Source organism: Nerophis lumbriciformis, linkage group LG01, assembly GCF_033978685.3.
Source record: "Nerophis lumbriciformis linkage group LG01, RoL_Nlum_v2.1, whole genome shotgun sequence".
NCBI classification, from domain to species: Eukaryota; Metazoa; Chordata; class Actinopteri; order Syngnathiformes; family Syngnathidae; genus Nerophis; species Nerophis lumbriciformis.
In genome coordinates this window covers 59,334,740-59,357,991 of record NC_084548.2, presented here as the reverse complement: position 1 = coordinate 59,357,991, position 23,252 = coordinate 59,334,740, and the positions used below count along the sequence as shown (strand labels likewise).

The window sequence follows — 23,252 nt, the reverse complement described above, 5'->3', positions numbered from 1 at the left end:
TCACGGGGAAGACCCAGGACACGTTGGGAAGACTATGTCTCCCGGCTGGCCTGGGAACGCCTCGGGATCCCCCGGGGGAGCTGAACGAAGTGGCTGGGGAGAGGGAAGTCTGGGCTTCTCTGCTTAGGCTGCTGACCCCGCGACCCGACCTCGGATAAGCAAAAGAAAATGGATGGATGAATGGATAATTGTTTGACAGCTCTAAAATGTTGACATCAATAACACAAAGCTGTCATTGCTAAAACAAAAAAAAAGAATGAAAAAAAACAAAAACATAATAATGAATCATTCAATCGTTGCAAGAAAAATAATATATATTGATATATGATTTATTTTTGATACTTTTATGAGTGGGACCCTTTTTGGTTTTGAATTATTGACCTATTTAAGGCTCCAATTACTTCACATCAAATACTACACTTTGGACATTTTTCTGAGGGGGAGGGGGGTAGTGTCATATTATATATGTACATATTGTACATAATATTGTCTATTTTTCTGAATAAAAAAGAGGGTTTTGACTAAAAAAGGGCATAAAACTTAAAAAAATAAATCTAACTTGATGTCAATGGATAGATTTGAAGTGATTCTATAGCTATTGAAGTGCTGAAAGTAACACAAATATTAATATATATTGTTTTCCGTTTGTTCAGCTTGAAAAATTGGTATCTGTTTATTTTTTATTACCGGTATGTACATTTTTGGTATTTATTTTGTCCTTTTTTGGGGGGGGGGGGCATCTGTTTCTCAGTACCTACATTATATTTTCCTTATCAAATGAATAAATAAACATTTTTAAAAAATACATTAAAAAAATAATTGGTATCTGCTGTGACTCCAAGTGGCAAATACTCAAACCTAAAGTGGTTTCAATAATGTTAACACTTTTAAAGTGATTCTTAACAATAGAGCTTCCAAAAACAATCATTTATATAGCTTGCATGGGCTGCAGCGGTACTCAGTTGTGATACACCTTTCCACCACTTGTAGCAGTAATGTGTCAGTCTATTGACTAATTGACACATTAAAGCTCAAATTAAAGCTGCGAGCATCGTTGAAAGCGCATCCCGCCTAACGCCCTGACCAACGGGAATGGTTGCAGGGACAAGGACTGGCGACGCAGGTAGGGGGAGAGTCGGTGACAGTGGTGAGGAAGCAACAACTGTACTGTGAATGTATCCAACATGGGTGACAATACAGACAGAGGGAATGAGGTCAACAACTAGATGCTGTTATTATAGTTGGTAATGAAGCAGAGAAGGCAGTTAACAATAAACAAGCAATGGTAATAGTTTATTTTGACATAGAGAAATAGGGGTGTGGGGAAAAAAATTGATTCGAATTCGAATCGCGATTCTCACGTTGTGCGATTCAGAATCGATTCTCTTTTTTTTAAAATGTATTTATTAATTTTTTTTAATTTTTTATTTATCAATCCAACAAAACAATACACAGCAATACCATAACAATGCAATCCAATTCCAAAACCAAACCCGACCCAGCAACACTCAGAACTGCAATAAACAGAGCAATTGAGAGGAGACACAAACACAACACAGAACAAACCAAAAGTAGTGAAACAAAATTGAATATTATCAACAACAGTATCAATATTAGTTACAATTTCAACATAGCAGTGATTAAAAATCCCTCATTGACATTATCATTAGACATTTATAAATAAAAAAATTAAAAAATGAACAATAGTGTCACAGTGGCTTACACTTGCATCGCATCTCATAAGCTTGACAACACACTGTGTCCAATATTTTCACAAAGATAAAATAAGTCATATTTTTGGTTCATTTAATAGTTAAAACAAATGTACATTATTGCTATCAGTTGATAAAACATTGTCCTTTACAATTATAAAAGCTTTTTACAAAAATCTACTACTCTGCTTGCATGTCAGCAGACTGGGGTAGATCCTGCTGAAATCCTATGTATTGAATGAATAGAGAATCGTTTTGAACCAGGAAAAACATTTTTTTTTTAATCGAGAATCGTGTTGATTTGAAAAAAAAAATTGATTTATAATCGAATCGTGACCCCAAGAATCGATATTGAATCGAATCGTGGTACACCCAAAGATTCACAGCCCTATAGAGAAAGCATACAACTCAATGTTGGAGAGAAAGTCTGCTTATTAAACTAGAAAATATGGGCATAAAAGGGAGATTATATAACTGGCATTCCTTTCCAATCAAACATTTCGAGTCAAAGTGGGAGAGAACACCTGAGAGGAGTACAGCATTTCAAATGGAATCCCACAAGGTAGCTCAATTAGTCCAATACTATTTAATATAATAATAAATTACATCTTTGTGAACGTGGGCAGAGATATTAGATAATCACTATATGCAGATGGTGGGGCCATATGGAAACAAGGGAGAAATGTCAGACAAATTGTCAGATCTATACAGGATGCAATTCATAAAGTGGAAGACCGGTCATAAAAATGGGCCTTTAAAATGTCTGTATGCAAGACATGCTTCATGATTATTACAAAGAAACATAAGATCTGTGACGTCAACCTGACAATATATGGACAAAACATTAAGAGAGTTAAATAATTGAAATATCTTGGACTGTGGTTTGATGAAAGATGTCTCTGGAAGACACATATTAATAAAATTAAGACAAAGTGCAAGAAGGTACTGCATCTCATGAGGTCAGTCTCAAGCTACAACTGGGGGGAAGATAAACAGTTGTTGTTGGGCATTTATAGGGCACTAATCAGGGCAAGTTTAGACTATGAGTGTATTGTTTATGGAGCAGTTACTAAGACAATGTTAGGAAAAATAGACAGAATACAATACAGAGCAATTCGAATTAGTATTGGTGCAGTTATAACAAGTCCCACAAATGCCATCTTAATTGAAGCAAATGAGCTAACTCTGAATTTAAGAAGAAACAAATTATCTTTGGTCTACTGGACACAACTAAGGGGTTCTGGGGTGGAACAACCAAAACAACAAGTGTTTTGGTGGACTGCTGGGAATACAGACAAAAACCAAAGTGTACAGGTTTTGGATTGACTATTGAAAGTGCAGCAGCTCAGTTCAGTTTAAACAAAGTGGAGTACAGCCCGGTTTCAGTGTGGGGAGATGTCCCCCCTTGGATTCTACCTCGACCAAGGGTAGACATTGAATTAATAGAGATAATGAAAGGGTGGAAAGAATATGATAATGTGCCCATGGTCGAAACGTATGTGAAGACAAGATTCTATGGTTTTCTGAATATTTATACAGACAGATCAAAGGAGCCGATATCAGGGAAGGTTGGAGCAGGAGTATATATTCCAGAAATTGAGGTGTCAATCTGTAAAAGAATCTCTAATAACCTGTCAGTATTCACAGCGGAAATGGTGGCTATCATACTAGCACTACAATGGATAGAGGAAATAAAACCGCTGAGAACAGTCATTTGCTCAGACTCTGCTGCAGCTATGGAAAGTCTAACTGCAAAACAGACTTGCAGAGACAATTTGTTGTTAGAAGTGCATGTATTGCTTTTTAGAATTCAGAGGACTGGTCTTGTGGTAGAATTCTGTTGGATGCCGGCGCACATTGGAATATGGGACAACGAAAGAGCAGATGACAGATAAAAGAGCACTAAAAATGGTGGACAATAAGTTGATTAAAATCCCAGTTGGAAGAGGGGAGGCAAAATCACTGATTAATACAGCAACTAGGGAATCCTGGCAAAAACTGTGGGATTCTGGGAGGAAAGGCGGACACTTGTACAACATCCAAAAATGTATTAAAGGGGAAGAATATAGAGGCAAGTGTAGGAGAGAAGAGGTGGTTTATACTCGACTTAGGTTAGGACACACTGGACTGAGGGCAACATTATACTTATTAAACAAAGTGGCAACAGATAAATGTGAGCTATGTGGGGTTGTTGAAAATGTGCAGCATGTGCTGATGGAGTGTAGGAAGTACAGGTTGCAGAGGAAGACACTAAGGGACAAATTGTACAGTCTCGGTAGAGGATGGAGTTTAAAGGCAATTTTAGGGAAGGGGGAAAACAATAAAGAATGTAGCAAGGCTCTAATGGGATAGCTTAAGATCACAGGTTTAATACTTAAAGCGTAGGTTGCATTTATTTTTATTTTTATTTTTTTTATTCTTTATTTTTTATTTTATTGTATTTTATTTTATTTTATTTTATTCATATTTATTTATTTATTTTTATTTTTATTTTTATTTTTATTTTTATTTTTATTTTTATTTTTATTTTTATTTTTATTTTTATTTTTATTTTTATTTTTATTTTTATTATTTCTTTGTTTTTTGGGGGGGTTTTTTTCATTTATTATTTTTAATATTTTATTTGTTCCCTTTTGTTATGTGTGGTTTTGTGTAAATACAGCTGAGATGGGCTCCAGCACACCCCGCGATCCCGAAAGGGACAAGCGGTAGAAATGGATGGATGGATGGATATGAATATACCAACATAGTCTCAAGTACTCACCCTGATGATACACACTCCAGTACAGTAAGTAGCGGTATGCATTTATAACGTTGGTTGCGACCCGCCATAAAATGAAGAATAACCTGTTCCATGCGCATGCGCAAAACGATTGTGTTTTCCGGTACCAATCGTGTCGTAAAACGCAACATAGCAATGTGGTCTTTAAGTCTGCATTATTCTTTCATTTTTATATTTGTACTTAGTCGTCCATCGTATGAACAAATAAACTATTAGGTATTCGTGTCAGGATCAACTCAACTCGTCGCAGTGAGCTTTGAAGCGTCTCTTCTCAGGCTTAGCTTGCTAGCTAGTTGAGCTTGCTGGTTAGCTTAGCTTGTTAGCTGCTAACAAAGAGACGCGGAAATGATCAAAACACATCGCTAAGCAGAGATCAAGTGTGAGTATAAAGTGTTGTGATTGTGTGAACATGTGTAAAGTAGCAACGATGAGAGTGTTGGTGAATCAGCGACGAACTGGTTGTTGAATAAATATTAGTAGTGTTAGAAAGAAGGATAGCAGAATAATAACTGACTTAACTGCCCATCAAAATAACTGTTGTATTTCATTCATGTGTATTGTGTTATAATATGGGGACATAATGTGATAGCGTGTCAGTAATAGCAATTATTTGGAAAAGGGGCAAGATTAAATAAATGTTGCTTCTTCCTACTACTTTTCGAACATGTAAAGAGGAATGGGAATATGTAAATTGCATGATGTAACATATTGTGACTGCATACATGTTCAAAAATAACTTAAACCACACATGAAAGATCATTTGGAATAAGTTAAAGGTCTACTGAAACCCACTATTACCGACCACACAGTCTGATAGTTTATCTATCAATGATGAATTATTAACATTGCAACACATGCCAATACGGCCGGGTTAGCTTTCTAAAGTGCAATGTTAAATTTTGCGCAAAATATCCTGCTGAAAACGTCTCGGTATGATGACGTCAGCGCGTGACGTGGAGGACATTTTGGGACGGCATGGTGGCCAGTTTTGAGAAAATAATACTAGAAATGAGGTCATATCTGTCTTGTTCCGTGTTGTGGAAATAAGTTGAGCCAACACACGACGTGCTGCTAACCGTACTTTTATTCACGACTAGTGGGAATAACACATCACATGTCCGGCAACGCTTAAACAGGAAGTACCTCATTCCTTGGATAATGGTATTCGTGTATACTTCAGGGACCGCTCGGAGATCGTATTACCTAAGAATATTACATCCCCCTTCTTTTAGAAAAATATGGAACACAACATTTAAGAAAACACACTCTGTGCGATAACCATTACTGAAACGTATTGAAATTCAAGTAGCACATGTACGACTGTCATAAAGTAAGAATTCAACAACAGATTTCAATTATCACTTAACTTGCTTGAATGTCATACTGTTGTAAATAGAAACACAATCACAATGTTATTGAATTGTACATATCTGAACACCATTGAGTATAATTTTTATAAGTCCATAACAACTCTGGGCTTAACCTCACGTCCAGACCTTGTCTGATACCGCACAGGCTGTGGGGCTGTTTCTTCTGTTATCTTTGAGGTGTGTGGTGTGTCAGTGTGCGGTGCATGTTGTGTGTCATGTTTTGTGTTTTCTTCAGTCTGAGTGGTCAGTGTCTCTCTTGTGTCCAAGAGATGTCGTCTATTTCGCCTATATTCTTGTCCTCCTGATGCACGTATGTGATATGATCTTTCGGTATCAGCTGAACGAACGACAACTGCTGGTTTCCAGTAGCCTTTCTCCTGAAAACGGATGTATTGTCCTTCATGCAAAGGTGACATTTGCTTAGCTGATCTGTCATAGTATTTCTTCTGCTGGTGTTGTTTGTTGGTTCTCATGATGTGAACATCCTTGTGGCTGATAGTTTTGGGTTGCAGCTGCTGATGGGTGTTAGGCAGGATTGAGCGTGTGCGACGACTCATGAGCAGCTGAACTGGTGATTTGAAGTTGTCCACTGGGGTATTGCGATATTCAAGCAGACTCAGATAAGGGTCTTTCTGATCAGCTTTGGCCTTTTCCATAAGGGACTTTGCAATGTGAACCGACTTCTCGGCTAACCCATTACTTTGAGGATAGCATGGGCTTGAGGTAATATGTGTGAACCCCCATGTGTTGGCAAAAACATCAAACTCTCTACATCTGTACTGTGGACCATTGTCTGATATAACAGTCTCTGGTATCCCGTGTCTTGCAAAAGAAGATTTTAGTTGATGTATAACAGCAGCAGCTGTGGTGCTGTTTAATCTGTTTAGCTCAAAGTATCTGCTGTAATAGTCTACTGTGACTAAATAATCATCATTGTTCCAAGTGAACAGGTCAGTAGCCACTGTTTGCCATGGCCTGTCTGGGATCTTGTGACTTATCATTGGCTCTTTAGTGTTTGATGGTTTATGTTCATTGCAGATGTGGCATTTACCAACTAACTCCTCAATCTGTTTGTTCATCCCAGGCCAGAAGATGATGTCACGCGCTCTTTGTTTACACTTTTCCATACCCATGTGACCTGCATGGATACGGGATAACATCTCTGTGCGCAGTGAGTTGGGTATGATGATTTTTTCCCCCTTGAACAGGATGTTATTCATCTGCGAGAGCTCGTCCCGGTAGTTCCAATACTCCGCTATGTTCTGAGGGCATCGTTTCCTCTCCTCGGGCCATCCTGACTTAATTATCTTTTTCAGCAAGATGAGTTGAGCATCCTTTCCAGTCTCCACCTTGATGTCTTCAAGTCTGGTGTCACTGACAGGTAGGTTGCTATAAACGGTGTGCACTTGCATGTCCATACCTTCACTGAGGCTGGTGTCCTGGTCAGGCAGTGACTTTCTGGAGAGAGTGTCTGCGACAGGAATGTCTTTGCCTGGTCTGTGAGTGATGGTGAAGTTATACCTCTGTAGCTGTAACATCATTCTTTGTAACCTTGGAGGCGCTGCTGCAAGTGGTTTTTGCAAAATGGATTCAAGTGGCTTATGGTCACTTTCCACGGTGATGTGCCGACCATATATGTACTGGTGGAAACGCTTGCACCCAAACAGAATAGCAAATAACTCCTTCTCAATTTGTGCATAATTGACTTCACAATCAGTTAGTGACTTAGATGCATAGCCTATGGGCTTTCCTTCTTGTAATAGTACTGCCCCTAATCCATATTTTGATGCGTCAACTTGGAGTCTGAGTTCCTTGCTCGGGTCAAAATACCTTAACACTGGACCTGGTTCCTGAGTGAGGAGCTCTTTAATCTTTCCGAATGCTTCCTCCTGCTGTGCATCCCATCTGAATTCACTCGAATCTTTTAATAGGTGACGCATGAGTGCATTGACATCAGACAGTCCAGGGGCAAATTTGGACAAGTAGTTAATCATGCCAAGGATTGTTTCGAGCTCACCTTTGTCTCTTGGTGGCTCCATGTCCTTCACAGCTGCAATCTTGGCTGGATCAGGCTTGATTCCATCCTTGGTGATTCGGTGCCCAAAGTAGCTGACTTCAGTAGCACAGATTGTACTCTTATCTGGGTTGAGCTTAACTCCTCGCTCCCTGGAGCGCTGCAACATTGCACGGAGGTTGGTATCATGTTCTTCTTTAGTCTTGCCATAGATGAGGATATCATCGACTATTGCTGTGACACCCTGCAAACCCTCATAAGTCTCGTCAACTTTACGCTGAAACTCATCTTGAGCCGAAATCAGTCCAAAAGGTAAGCGGAGGAATCTGTATCGTCCGAAAACAGTGTTGAAGGTTGTCAGCTTTGAGGACTCATCTGAGAGCTTGATGGCCCAGTAGCCTGACCTTGCATCCATTACACTGAAGAAACAGGCTCCTGACAATTTGGATGTGGTGTCCTCAAGGGTAGGTAAGGGGTAGTGCGGGCGTTTGATGACTTTATTTAGATCCCTTGGATCCAGACATACTCTTAGTTTTCCTGTGCGTGGTTTTTCTGCTGCTACCATTGAATTAACCCATTCGGTTGGTTCAGTGACTTTTACAATGATGTCTTGTTTTTCCATGTTTTGTAATTCCTCTTTGAGGCGGTCACGAAGGGCCAGAGGGACGCGCCTAGGTGGGTGAACTACAGGTACTGCTTTGGGTTTAATGTGAATTGTACACTCTCCAGGAAACAGTCCTATTCCTGTAAACACATCAGCAAACTCATCCATAACCGATGTCTCAGGTGTGCTGTGCACGGACAGTATAAGTTTAATGAGTCCAAAATCCAAACAGGCTTTTAATCCTAACACAGGAGGAGCTTGTGTGTCAACGATGTGGACCTTTAATGTCAGATGGATGCTTTTGTACTGGCATTTAATGTTGCATTTTCCTCTGACGGATAACTTCTCACCCCCATAGCCATAGAGAGGGCGTGTTGTTGGTTGTAGTGTGTCCTGTATCCCAAGCCTTTGGAAAACATTAGTGGGAATGACATTAGCTGAAGCCCCGGTGTCTAGCTTGAAGGTGACAGTAGTTTTACTTGGTCCAACAAACACATCTGCATATGCCTGTTCAGTTTCTCTTTTGTTACCGCTGCCTTGTGTAACTGCATCAATAAATAATTCTTCATTGTCTGTCTGAGTGAGTCAATTTCACTTACAGTGTGCACTCCTGTACTCTGCTTTGAGCGGCATACTTTTGCGAAATGGTTCCATTTGCTGCATATCTTGCACTGTTTACCTTTGGCTGGACAGTAGTCTTTTGCTCCATGAGGCTTGTTTCCGCAGTAGCCACAACTTTTATGACGCTCTCTGTCCCCATCAGGTCTGTAGGTGTGCTCTGTTGCCTTGTCATGGCGCGTTTTCCAAGCTGTCTTCCTTGGATAATGGCGACTGATAGCATGGACAGTCTGCTCGTGCAGGCCGCTAGCTATAGTTTTGAGCTGTGCTTGTGCCATGTCATGAGACCTGACTATATCTATAGCTTTATCCAACGTCAAATCGGAACCGACACTCAGTAGCTTTTCTCTTACTTTAGGTGAGTGGATCCCAAACACGACACGGTCTCTCACCATCTCCTCCTTGTTTGCATAATTGCAGTCCTTCACAAGCAGTCTCAAATCCGTCAAAAACTGTTCAAATGGCTCGTTGGCTACTTGGACTTTTTCATGAAATTTATAACGAGCAAATATGTTTGACTTCGGCATGACGTATGCTTCATAGCGCTCATAGTACGTAATCAGTACCTTACGTTCGTCGTCTGTAAGTGTCCATGTGTTATATATGTCCCGTCCTCTTTCGCCAATCCAAATGAGAAGATAGCTGCACTTTTCGTCCTCTCCTTTTTTCTTAAAAGGACCAGAAAACATCAACTCTACGTGGAGCTTAAACTTCCGCCATGCTTCGGGCAGGTTGCTCGCATCCCAATCCATTCGAGGTGAAGGAAATCCGGCGACTATGAGGGGCCGTTAGGGACATTATTCAGAATTACCTCTTACATACACTACTGAAATGCTCTCACACAAACAACTGAAATCTTTTTCTTTTATACACACTACTGAAACACTCTTATAAACACTACTGAAATGCTCTTACATACACAACTGAAATGCTCTCACATAAACAACTGAAATATTTTTATTTTATACACACTACTGAAACACTCTTATAAACACTACTGAAATGCTCTTACATACACAACTGAAATGCTCTCACATAAACTGAAATATTTTTATTTTATACACACTACTGAAACACTCTTATAAACACTACTGAAATGCTCTTACATACACAACTGAAATGCTCTCACATAAACAACTGAAATATTTTTCTTTTATACACACTACTGAAACACTCTTATAAACACTACTGAAACACTCTTATAAACACTACTGAAATGCTCTTACATACACTACTGAAACACTCTTATAAACACTACTGAAACACTCTTACATACACTACTGAAACACTCTTATAAGCACTACTGAAATGCTCTTACATACACTACTGAAACACTCTTATAAACACTACTGAAACACTCTTATAAACACTACTGAAACACTCTTATAAACACTACTGAAACGCTCTTATAAACACTACTGAAACACTCTTACATAAACTACTGAAACACTCTTATAAACACTACTGAAACACTCTTACATACACTACTGAAACACTCTTATAAACACTACTGAAACACTCTTATAAACACTACTGAAACACTCTTACATACACTACTGAAACACTCTTATAAACACTACTGAAACACTCTTATAAACACTACTGAAACACTCTTACATACACTACTGAAACACTCTTATAAACACTACTGAAACATTCTTACATACACTACTGAAACACTCTTATAAACACTACTGAAACATTCTTACATACACTACTGAAACACTCTTATAAACACTACTGAAACACTCTTATAAACACTACTGAAACACTCTTACAAACACTACTGAAACATTCTTACATACACTACTGAAACACTCTTATAAACACTACTGAAATGTTTTTGTCTCACGCACACACACACACGCACACACACCTGGAATTATTTTTCACTAGTATGTATAAACGGATTTCACCTGTGTGTGTGTGTGCTTTTTACACGTCCGTGTGAGAGACAACAATTTCAGTAGTATGTGTGCAAAGATTTCAGTTATGTGTATGAGCGCATCTTACCAGTGTGTATGCAAGCATTTTACCAGTGTGTGTAAGAGCATTTTACCAGTTTGTGTAAGAGAATCTTACTAGTGTGTGTGAGCGATGTTGCATTCCGGTTCCGGTCACCAATAATCCCCGCCCCTTTTCAGACAAGTTTTTATTTTTATTTTTTTTATTTAAAGCCAAGTTGTTGACAAAATGTCTGCCGACAAGTCGCTTAACCGAGGTGGGAGCTCCACTTCATAATTTGAGGGCTTCAGCTGAGAATATAAGAACACTTTCAATGCAACAAGGTTCGGGCTGCCGCCGTGCAGGACGCGGCACCTGAGCGGCCACACAGGTGCCTTTCTCCTCCCGACAGCCAAGCAGCCTGGAGCAAGTGTTACCTTGCGAGTTTACACTGCAGCATCATCAAGTGCAACGTTTCAGTTCATGGACATCGGGGCAAGAGGAGGAAAAGGTGATTAGACATTATTTATTTCTAAATGATTGTAGAATCACACGAAATGTAAGGCGACATGGCATTGTAGTGCGCTACTATGGTAACATGTCGAAATGTGAGTCACGTCGTGGTACGTCAGTAGCTAATCACATACTAATAATAATGGATTACACGTATTTAGCGCTTTTTTATCGACTTGATAAGGGGTCCCCAAACTACGGCCCGCGGGCCGGTTACTGCTTGCCAAAGTCCAACATCAGGTTCGCTGGAGAAAAAAAAAGTTGTATTATTATTTTCAATCTGTCTTTTCTAATCCATATTTTGGTGTCCCCTAGCCGCTCAGGCTAATCATATTGTCTAAAAATGCATTTCCCTGTATGACTTATATCATCTTAGCTGTTTTCATGTGATCTGATTGTTACATTCTTATTTCAGAGTCACCACGCAGCTGCATGACCATTTCAACAAAGACGGAATAAACAACCTCTGGATTCATGGAACTTCTCTGCACACAAATATATTAATTGGAATATTCAATAAATTTCACATAGAAACATTGTGATTATTATTTTCAACAGTGTGTTGAAAACAACCTTTTTTGGCTCAGAAAGGTTCCTTATGTCTTATTATTCATATGCTTTCAATACTTGTCGGTGTGTAATTCCAGACATAGATGTAAACATTAATGAGACAACAATGAACATTTTTCAACAAGTGAACCCACTTGAAAATGATGGCAACTATGGAATAGACATTTTCACTTCAATTCTGCACTTTATTCAGTGAACATGGGAATTATAAGGTTTGTTAAAATGTTTTCTTCACTTGTGCAGTGTATTCTGCAAATTAACATTTTGTTTAAACATTTTGTAAAAAATAAATAAATAAGGAACCTATTATACGGACCTGTATGAAGTTGCCCACTTTATTATTGCAAATATCAAAATAACACTTCAGTGCCCCTACCGAAAATCTCCCGGGGCAACCATACTACCGAATTTCTCCCGATTTTCACCCGGACAACAATATTAAGGGCGTGCCGTCATGGCACTGCTTTTAGCGTCCTCTACAACCTGTCGACGCGTCCGTTTTTTCACCATACAAACAGCGTACCGGCCCAGACACATGTTGTACTGTATTTTTCGGATTATAAATCGCAGTTTTTTCATAGTTTGGACGGGGGTGCGACTTATACTCAGGAGCGACTTATGTGTGAAATTATTAATACATTAGCATAAAATATCAAATAATATTATTTATCTCATTCACGTAAGAGACTAGACCTCTAAAATTTCATGGGATTTAGCTATTAGGAGTGACAGATTGTTTGGTAAACGTATAGCATGTTCTATATGTTATAGTTATTTGAATGACTCTTACCATAATATGTTACGTTAACATACCAGTTGGTTATTTATGCCTCATATAACGTACACTTATTCAGCCTGTTGTTCACTATTCTTTATTTATTTTAAATTGCCTTTCAAATGTCTATTCTTGCTGTTGGCTTTTATCAAATAAATGTCCCCAAAAAATGCGACTTATACTCCAGTGCGACTTATATATGTTTTTTTCCTTCTTTATTATGCATTTTCGGCCGGTAAATGGTAAATGGGTTATACTTGTATAGCGCTTTTCTACCTTCAAGGTACTCAAAGCGCTTTGACACTATTTCCACATTAACCCATTCACACACACATTCACACACTGATAGTGGGAGCTGCCATGCAAGGCCCTAACCACGACCCATCAGGAGCAAGTGTGAAGTGTCTTGCTCAAGGACACAACGGACGTGACAAGGTTGGTAGAAGGTGGGGATTGAACCAGGAACCCTCAGGTTGCTGGCACGGCCACTCTCCCAACAGCGCCACGCCAGTGCGACTTATACTCCGAAAAATACGGTAGTCCTGGGTTCAGTCCCGGGCTCGGGATCTTTTCTGTGTGGAGTTTGCATGTTCTCCCCGTGACTGCGTGGGTTCCCTCCGGGTATTCTGGCTTCCTCCCACCTCCAAAGACATGCACCTGGGGATAGGTTGATTGGCAACACTAAATTGGCCCTAGTGTGTGAATGTGAGTGTGAATGTTGTCTGTCTATCTATTTTGGCCCTGTGATGAGCTGGTGACTTGTCCAGGGTGTAGTTCCTTCCGCCCCAATGCAGCTGAGATACGCTCCAGCACCTCCCGCGACCCCAAAAAAGGGACAAGCAATAGAAAATGGATGGATGCATGGATGTTTACTGCGATGAGGTGGAGACTTGTCCAGGGTGTACCCCGCCTTCCGCCCGATTGTAGCTGAGATAGGTTCCAGCGACCCCGAAGGGAATAAGCGGTAGCAAATGGATGGATGGATGGGCATGGATGTTTACATTTATTTTGACGGCACATTATATATTCTTGCCAAACTGTCTTTTAACATATACTTGTTTGGACAGCTAAAATGTAAACAAATAAGCTGAACATATGCCTTGTATGACACCTGGCTTAAGTTTATTGCACAAACCCCTTACCATTGCAAATATTAAAACAACACTGCCATTGGTTTGTGCTGTAAAAAAAAAAGTGTTTGTGCTGATAAGTTTGTTGTTATTCCAAAATAGATTTTCTGACTGGTGATGTCATCCAGCCCCCCCACCTCCTCAAAATCTTCCCACACTTGTCCCAATTGTTTGTGCTGAATATTTTTTGGGTCCAAAATTATAGTTTAAGTTAATGTGTTAATATTTACACCTAGCCCCAAACCTAAATACAATAATCACAAACAAAAACATTGTGTATCACAAACGTTTGGGGAGATTTTGACAAAGTGTGTGTGATAATGGGGGCTGTATTTTAAAATAACTTAAAAACCTCAACGGTAGAAACATAAATGTTCACAGCACAAACATATTGCAGTGTTATTTTGATATTTGCAATAATAAAGTGGGCAACTTCATACAGGTCCGTATAACAGGTTCCTTATTTATTTATTTTTTACAAAATGTTTAAACAAAATGTTCATTTGCAGAATACACTGCACAAGTGAAGAAAACATTTTAACAAACCTTATAATTCCCATGTTCACTGAATAAAGTGCAGAATTGAAGTGAAAATGTCTATTCCATAGTTGCCATCATTTTCAAGTGGGTTCACTTGTTGAAAAATGTTCATTGTTGTCTCATTAATGTTTACATCTATGTCTGGAATTACACACCGACAAGTATTGAAAGCATATGAATAATAAGACATAAGGAACCTTTCTGAGCCAAAAAAGGTTGTTTTCAACACACTGTTGAAAATAATAATCACAATGTTTCTATGTGAAATTTATTGAATATTCCAATTAATATATTTGTGTGCAGAGAAGTTCCATGAATCCAGAGGTTGTTTATTCCGTCTTTGTTGAAATGGTCATGCAGCTGCGTGGTGACTCTGAAATAAGAATGTAACAATCAGATCACATGAAAACAGCTAAGACAATATAAGTCATACAGGGAAATGCATTTTTAGACAATATGATTAGCCTGAGCGGCTAGGGGACACCAAAATATGGATTAGAAAAGACAGATTGAAAATAATAATACAACATTTTTTTTCTCCAGCGAACCGGATGTTGGACTTTGGCAAGCAGTAACCGGCCCGCGGGCCGTAGTTTGGGGACCCCTTATCTAGTCGATAGAAAAACGCTAAATAAATGTAATCCATTATCATTAGTATTTGATCAGCTACTGACGTACCACGACGTGACTCACATTTCGACATGTTACCATAGTAGCCATGTCGCCTTACATTTCGTGTGATTCTACAATCATTTAGAAATAAATAATGTCTAATTACCTTTTCCTCCTCTTGCTTCGATGTCCATGAACTGAAACGTTGCACTTGATGATGCTGCAGTGTAAACTCGCAAGGTAACATTTGCTCCAGGCTGCTTGGCTGTCGGGAAGAGAAAGGCACCTGTGTGGCCGCTCAGGTGCCGCGTCCTGCACGGCGGCAGCCCGACCCTTGTTGCATTGAAAGTGTTCTTATATTCTCAGATGAAGCCCTCAAATTATGAAGTGGAGCTTCCCCCATCGGTTAAGCTACTTGTCCGCAGACATTTTGTCCACAACTTGGCTTTAAAAAAAAAAACCCTGTCTGAAAAGGGGCGGGGATTATTGGTGACCGGAACCGGAATGCAACATCGCTCACACACACTAGTAAGATGCTTGCATACACACAGGTAAGATGCGCTCATACATATAACTGAAATCTTTGCACACATACTACTGAAATTGTTGTCTCTCACACGCACGTGTAAAAAGCACACACACACACAGGTGAAATCCGTTTATACATACTAGTGAAAAATAATTCCAGGTGTGTGCGTGTGTGTGCGTGAGACAAAAACATTTCAGTAGTGTTTATAAGAGTGTTTCAGTAGTGTTTATAAGAGTGTTTCAGTAGTGTATGTAAGAGTGTTTCAGTAGTGTTTATAAGAGTGTTTCAGTAGTTTATGTAAGAGTGTTTCAGTAGTGTTTATAAGAGTGTTTCAGTAGTTTATGTAAGAGTGTTTCAGTAGTGTTTATAAGAGTGTTTCAGTAGTGTTTATAAGAGTGTTTCAGTAGTGTATGTAAGAGCATTTCAGTAGTGTTTATAAGAGTGTTTCAGTAGTGTATGTAAGAGCATCTTAGTAGTGTGTGTGAGCGATGTTGCATTCCGGTTACGGTCACCAATAATCCCCGCCCCTTTTCAGACAAGTTTTTATTTTATTTTATTTTTTTAAAGCCAAGTTGTTGACAAAATGTCTGCCGACAAGTAGCTTAAAAGGATATTTAATATGTTTATGTGAAATTGATTGAATATTCCAATTAATATATTTGTGTGCAGAGAAGTTCCATGAATCCAGAGGTCGTTTATTCTGTCCTTGTTGAAATGGTCACGCAGCTGTGTGGTGACTCTGGAATAAGAATGTAACAATCAGATCACATGAAAACAGCCAAGACAATATAAGTCATACAGGGAAATGCATTTTTAGACAATATGATTTGCCTGAGCGGCTAGGGGACACCAAAAAATGGATTAGAAAAGACAGATTGAAAATAATAATACAACTTTTTTTTTTTCCAGCGGACCAGATGTTGGACTTTGGTGGACCGTAACCGGCCCGCGGGCCGTAGTTTGGGGACCCCTTATCAAGTCGATAGAAAAACGCTAAATAATTGTAATCCATTATCATTAGTATTTGATTAGCTACTGACGTACCACGACGTGACTCACATTTCGACATGTTGCCATTGTAGCGCACTACAATGCCATGTCGCCTTACATTTCGAGGGATTCAACAATCATTTAGAAATAAATAATGTCTAATTACCTTTTCCTCCTCTTGCTTCGATGTCCATGAACTGAAACGTTGCACTTGATGATGCTGCAGTGTAAACTCGCAAGGTAACATTTGCTCCAGGCTGCTTGGCTGTCGGGAGGAGAAAGACACCTGTGTGGCCGCTCAGGTGCCGCGTCCTGCAGGGGCGACCCTTGTTGCATTGAAAGTGTTCTTATATTCTCCGCTGAAGCCCTCAAATTATGAAGTGGAGCTCCCGCCTCGGTTAAGCGACTTGTCGGCAGACATTTTGTCAACAACTTGGCTTTAAAAAAAAAACACACAAAAAAAAAAACTTGTCTGAAAAGGGGCGGGGATTATTGGTGACCGGAACCGGAATGCAACATCGCTCACACACACTACTAAGATGCTCTTACACACACTGGTGAAATGCTTGCATACACACTGGTAAGATGCGCTCATACACATAACTGAAATCTTTGCACACATACTACTGAAATTGTTGTCTCTCACACGGACGTGTAAAAAGCACACACACTTACAGGTGAAATCCATTTATACATACTAGTGAAAAATAATTCCAGGTGTGTGTGCGTGTGTGTGTGTGCGTGAGACAAAAACATTTCAGTAGTGTTTATAAGAGTGTTTCAGTAGTGTATGTAAGAATGTTTCAGTAGTGTTTATAAGAGTGTTTCAGTAGTATATGTAAGAGCATTTCAGTAGTGTTTATAAGAGTGTTTCAGTAGTGTATGTAAGAGCATTTCAGTAGTGTTTATAAGAGTGTTTCAGTAGTGTATGTAAGAGCATTTCAGTAGTGTTTATAAGAGTGTTTCAGTAGTGTATGTAAGAGCATTTCAGTAGTGTTTATAAGAGTGTTTCAGTAGTGTATGTAAGAGCATTTCAGTAGTGTTTATAATAGTGTTTCAGTAGTGTATGTAAGAGTGTTTCAGTAGTGTTTATAAGAGTGTTTCAGTAGTATTTATAAGAGCATTTCAGTAGTATTTATAAGAGCATTTCAGTAGTGTATGTAAGAGCATTTCAGTAGTGTATGTAAGAATGTTTCAGTAGTGTTTATAAGAGTGTTTCAGTAGTGTGTATAAAAGAAGAACATTTCAGTTGTTTATGTGAGAGCATATCAGTAGTGTATGTAAGAGCATTTCAGTAGTGTTTATAAGAGTGTTTCAGTAGTGTGTATAAAAGAAAAAGATTTCAGTTGTTTATGTGAGAGCATTTCAGTTGTGTATGTAAGAGCATTTCAGTAGTGTTTATAAGAGTGTTTCAGTAGTGTGTATAAAAGAAAAAGATTTCAGTTGTTTATGTGAGAGCATTTCAGTTGTGTATGTAAGAGCATTTCAGTAGTGTTTATAAGAGTGTTTCAGTAGTGTGTATAAAAGAAAAAGATTTCAGTTGTTTATGTGAGAGCATTTCAGTTGTGTATGTAAGAGCATTTCAGTAGTGTTTATAAGAGTGTTTCAGTAGTGTGTATAAAAGAAAAAGATTTCAGTTGTTTATGTGAGAGCATTTCAGTTGTGTATGTAAGAGCATTTCAGTAGTGTTTATAAGAGTGTTTCAGTAGTGTGTATAAAAGAAAAAGATTTCAGTTGTTTATGTGAGAGCATTTCAGTAGTGTTTATAAGAGTGTTTCAGTAGTGTGTATAAAAGAAAAAGATTTCAGTTGTTTATGTGAGAGCATTTCAGTTGTGTATGTAAGAGGTAATTCTGAATAATGTCCCTAACGGCCCCTCATTGAGAGCATTTCAGTTGTGTATGTAAGAGCATTTCAGTAGTGTTTATAAGAGTGTTTCAGTAGTGTGTATAAAAGAAAAAGATTTCAGTTGTTTATGTGAGAGCATTTCAGTAGTGTTTATAAGAGTGTTTCAGTAGTGTGTATAAAAGAAAAAGATTTCAGTTGTTTATGTGAGAGCATTTCAGTTGTGTATGTAAGAGGTAATTCTGAATAATGTCCCTAACGGCCCCTCATAGGCGACGTCCATCTTGTTGCAAAATTCTTCTTTCCTTTTATTCTGACACCATGTCTTGTTCCGTGTTGTGGAAATAAGTTGAGCCAACACACGACGTGCTGCTAACCGTACTTTTATTCACGACTAGTGGGAATAACACATCACATGTCCGGCAACGCTTAAACAGGAAGTACCTCATTCCTTGGATAATGGTATTCGTGTATACTTCAGGGACCGCTCGGAGATCGTATTACCTAAGAATATTACAATATCTTACTGCATAATTTAGCAACTAAATTAGGAGCCTTGGCGCCCATCAAAAAATGGTTCCATTAGTAATTCTATATTTAAATAATTTATCGCACCATACATTTCTTTGTAAAAAGTCCACCTTTTCAGAGTCTTTAACTGTGAATAATGTTGTAAAAAGCAGCGTGTTTGTCCACCACAAAGATTTCAGGACAGTTCATACCAGTGACGTGCGGTGAGGTTGATGGCTGGTGAGGCACTGACTTCATCACAGTCAGATTTACAAACATATGAACCCTAAAGAGTATCTTATTCACCATTTGATTGGCAGCAGTTAACGGGTTATGTTTAAAAGCTCATACCAGCATTCTTCCCTGCTTGGCACTCAGCATCAAGGGTTGGAATTGGGGGTTAAATCACCAAAAATGATTCCCGGGCGCGGCGCCGCTGCTGCTCACTGCTCCCCTCACCTCCCAGGGGTGAACAAGGGGATGGGTCAAATGCAGACGACAAATTTCATTACACCTAGTGTGTGTGTGACAATCATTGGTACTTTAACTTAACTTTAACTTTACACATACAAACTGTAGCACACAAAAAAGCACATTTAATTAAAAAAATTTTTATTATGGTCTTACCTTTACTCATAAATGAAGTCCATGCGCTGCAACTAAAGCCCTCACTTAAACTTTCCACGTGCAAGATTGAATCTATTTAAAAAAGTGTAACCGAGGGTTTATAAATGTTGCCAATACTGTATGAAACTACAAAATAACAAACACAGAGGCTCCACTTTATTTACCTGCTTTCAAAAACCTCCGCTCCACTCCGTGTCATCACTTCCACTCTTAGCGCCTTCAAAATAAGAGCTCAAGGCATATACTGTATAACAGCGCATAACAGGAACTTAACATCACAAAGAGGAAAGCCCATAAAAATAGGTTACAAAAGTTATTTAATAAAAAGCCAAAAAGTGCAAAAACAATAATGTTCGTGTTGGAGGAGTTGTGAATTAGATACACTTGCAGTCTGCAGGTGTACCTAATGTTGTGGCCCTGCAGTCATTCACAACTCCTCAAACACGAACATTATTGTTTTTGCACTTTTTGGCTTCTTATGAAATAACTTTTTTAAATAGATTAAATCTTGCACTTGGAAAGTTTAAGTGTGGGCTTTAGTTGATATAACACTCCCGTCAGGGGTTGCATTTTACGGCGGGGGTGCAGGAGGCGGGATAACTGCGAGCCTCAGCCAGTGCGTCTTTTGCAGCCGTTTTATGATCGCTCAGCACAAGAAATACGTTACACACCTACAGTTGTTGACAAAATACACTGTACATTATATACCTCAGCTAACTAAACTATGGAAATGTATAATATAGTTCATATAGCAATACAGTCTCACTGCACAGCAGGCCAGCAGTTAGCCGAGTCCGCAATCCATGTTGAGGCACAACTGAGTGACGTGCCTCAACTGGCTGCTGATCACCGCACCGTCTCTTCTCAGTATTTGAACGGCAAATGTGAAAATTCAGCGATTTTGAATAAAAATTATCTAAAACTGGTGAAGTTAAATGGAAAATAACTTTATAGTATAATCACTGAATACATATAACAATTAAATTATTTTTTTTTCTTTTTACATTTTTTTTCTTTCCATGATGGCAGGTGAGGCCCCGCCTCACCTGCCTCTAGTGACTGCACGTCACTGGTTCATACAATGACTTGGTTTTCTTAAGTACGGTAAATACCAAATACATTGTGTGACTAAGCAAAGCTGGACGATTCTAAAACATGTTTGGTTTTTTTGTGTCCTGCAGACGTCTGTGAGGAACATCTTCTCCCTGAGCAATAGAAGTGGAGCTTCAGGATGGTGAAAGAGGAGCTACAGCCTTCCCACATTAAGGAGGAAGACGAGGTGCCACAGACCTTGCAAATTAAAAAGGAAGAGGAGGACCTACTGACCCTCCCTTTTAAGGTGGAAGAGGAGTTCACATTGAACCTCCATTTTAAAGAGGAAGAGGAGTACCCACTGACACACCATTTTAAAGAGGAAGGAGGGGAACACAGCATCAGTCAGGAAGGAGAGCATCTTGAAGGACTGGAGGAGGTTGATGTCACCAAGATGCCATTGAGTGGTGTGATTGTGAAGAGTGAAGATGATGAGGTCAAAGGTGAAAGTGAGGAGAAGAGAGAGGCGGAGCCACCGAGCAGCAGCTCAACTCAACACATGACAACAGAAGCTGATGGAGACCACTGTGGAGGATCACAAGCAGACAAGATCTTAGCTCCACTATCAGATAGTGACGACACAACGTCTCACTCTCATGACACTGATGATGAAAACTCTAAAAATAATAAGACATGTCACACTGACAACACACACTTTACATGTTCTCACTGTGACAAAACTTTTAGCTACCATTGTCGTCTGAAAGTACACATGAGAACCCATACTGGAGAAAAACCTTTTTCCTGCTCAGAATGTGGTAAATATTTTGTCCAAAAAAAGTATTTAAAGGTACACATGAGATTGCACACCGGTGAAAAACCTTTTTCGTGTTCAATCTGCGGAGAATGTTTCACACGAAGACAGTGTTTGAAAAAACACATACGATTACACACTGGGGAAATACATTTTTCATGTTCAATGTGTGGTAAAAGTTTAAAACAAAGTAGTGATTTGAAAAAACACATGAGAATACACACTGGAGAAAAACCCTTTTCCTGTTCAATCTGTGGTAAAGATTTTGCTCAAAAGCAAAATTTAAAGACACACTTGAGAATACACACTGGAGAAAAACCTTTTTCCTGCCCAGAATGTGGTAACTGTTTTGCACGAAAAACTTGTTTGAAAAAACACATGGAAAAACACATTGGAGAAAAAAAAATTTCTTGTTTAATCTGTGGTAAAGATTTTGTACAAAGACAAACTTTAAAAACACAAAGGAGAATACACACTGGAGAAAAAACACTTTGCTGCCCAGGGTGTGGTAAAGGTTTTGCACAAAAAAACGTGTTGAAAGAACACATGACAACACACACAGGAGAGAAAGTGTTGAGTTGCCGTGTGTGTGGTGAAAGATTATCTTCTAAGTACCGGTGTAAGAAACACAAGTGTGCTGGTGAGAACAGCAGCAGCAAATGAGCTGCAGGGTTTGAAATAAACTGTCAAAACTTTAACTTTGACTTTCTAACAACATCAGCACATATAACATGTGTGACATCATTGTTGTGTGTGTAACACAATCCTGTCAATATGATTCTAACATGTATAGATTAGATATTTTGGATTAATGCTTTTTTCAATCAAGTACATGTTTTAATATACAACATTGTGTACTTTTATTTAAAAATGAACATAACACTGACTGAAAAGGTGACAATAAACAATAAACAGGACAAAACATGTTACAAATACATTCTATGTGTATATACTGTAGATTATTGTAAATCATTTTTATTTGTGTTTTTAATTGTTAATGTTATAGATGAACTCCATTATGTGATATACATATTTGTTTTACATTTCACTTTTGAGTACACATAAATCTCTCTTAGTTCATATTTACTGGTTCACATCTGAAACATCTTCTGGACCACTTCTGGAAGCATATTATTATTGACTTTATACATCATTTGAGCAGTTGTGTTTTATACAAGATCATTTACTTTTAGAATGTGTGACTTTATCAATCATTTGTTGGGTCTCGATAATCCATACTCTCTTTTGTAATATGAATATTGTTTTATATGTAAATCCCCTTTATGAAATATGTAGATTAGAAAAGATGGCAACATTATATGTGGAAGGTTATGAGGGAAAGTTTTGTTTTTAATAATCTACATTTCTGAATAAAAAACTACACATGACAAATATTGTTTCTAAAAGTTTTTCATGATTGTTTCCCTTTAGAAACCCTAAAACAATATCAATCTCAGAAAACATGGGAAAGTTTGGAATGTTATGGAAAAGTCAATAATGTACATCATGCCACAGAGCTTTACTGTACATCCATCCATTTTCTACCACTTGTCCCTCCTAAACATTTCAACGTCAACTGTCTGCTTTATCATAAGAAAAAGGAAGAGTTTGGGAACAACAGCAATTCAGCCACGAAGTGGTAGGCCACGTAAACTGACAGAGAGGGGTCAGCGGATGCTGAAGCGCATAGTGCAAAGAGGTCGTCGACTTTCTGCACAGTCA

At 38.7% G+C, this 23,252-nt stretch overlaps 1 protein-coding gene and 1 long non-coding RNA gene across 2 annotated transcripts; one reads left to right on the top strand and one right to left on the bottom strand.

Annotated features, from left to right (window-relative positions):
* The first annotated feature begins 4,588 nt into the window (after positions 1 to 4,588).
* Positions 4,589 to 22,862, top strand: LOC133570364 (uncharacterized). The gene is made up of 2 exons (XM_061923152.2): positions 4,589 to 4,873; positions 20,866 to 22,862. The coding sequence occupies exon 2, from the start codon at positions 20,916 to 20,918 to the stop codon at positions 22,191 to 22,193; it is 1,278 nt and encodes a 425-aa protein (XP_061779136.2). The 5' UTR covers positions 4,589 to 4,873; positions 20,866 to 20,915; the 3' UTR covers positions 22,194 to 22,862.
* On the bottom strand, positions 14,806 to 15,577 carry LOC133570550 (uncharacterized). Its single transcript, XR_012050737.1, has 2 exons — positions 15,351 to 15,577; positions 14,806 to 14,945 (listed from the first exon to the last, which is right to left on the bottom strand). It is a non-coding gene; the product is annotated as an uncharacterized lncRNA (long non-coding RNA).
* Positions 22,863 to 23,252: the final 390 nt, after the last annotated feature.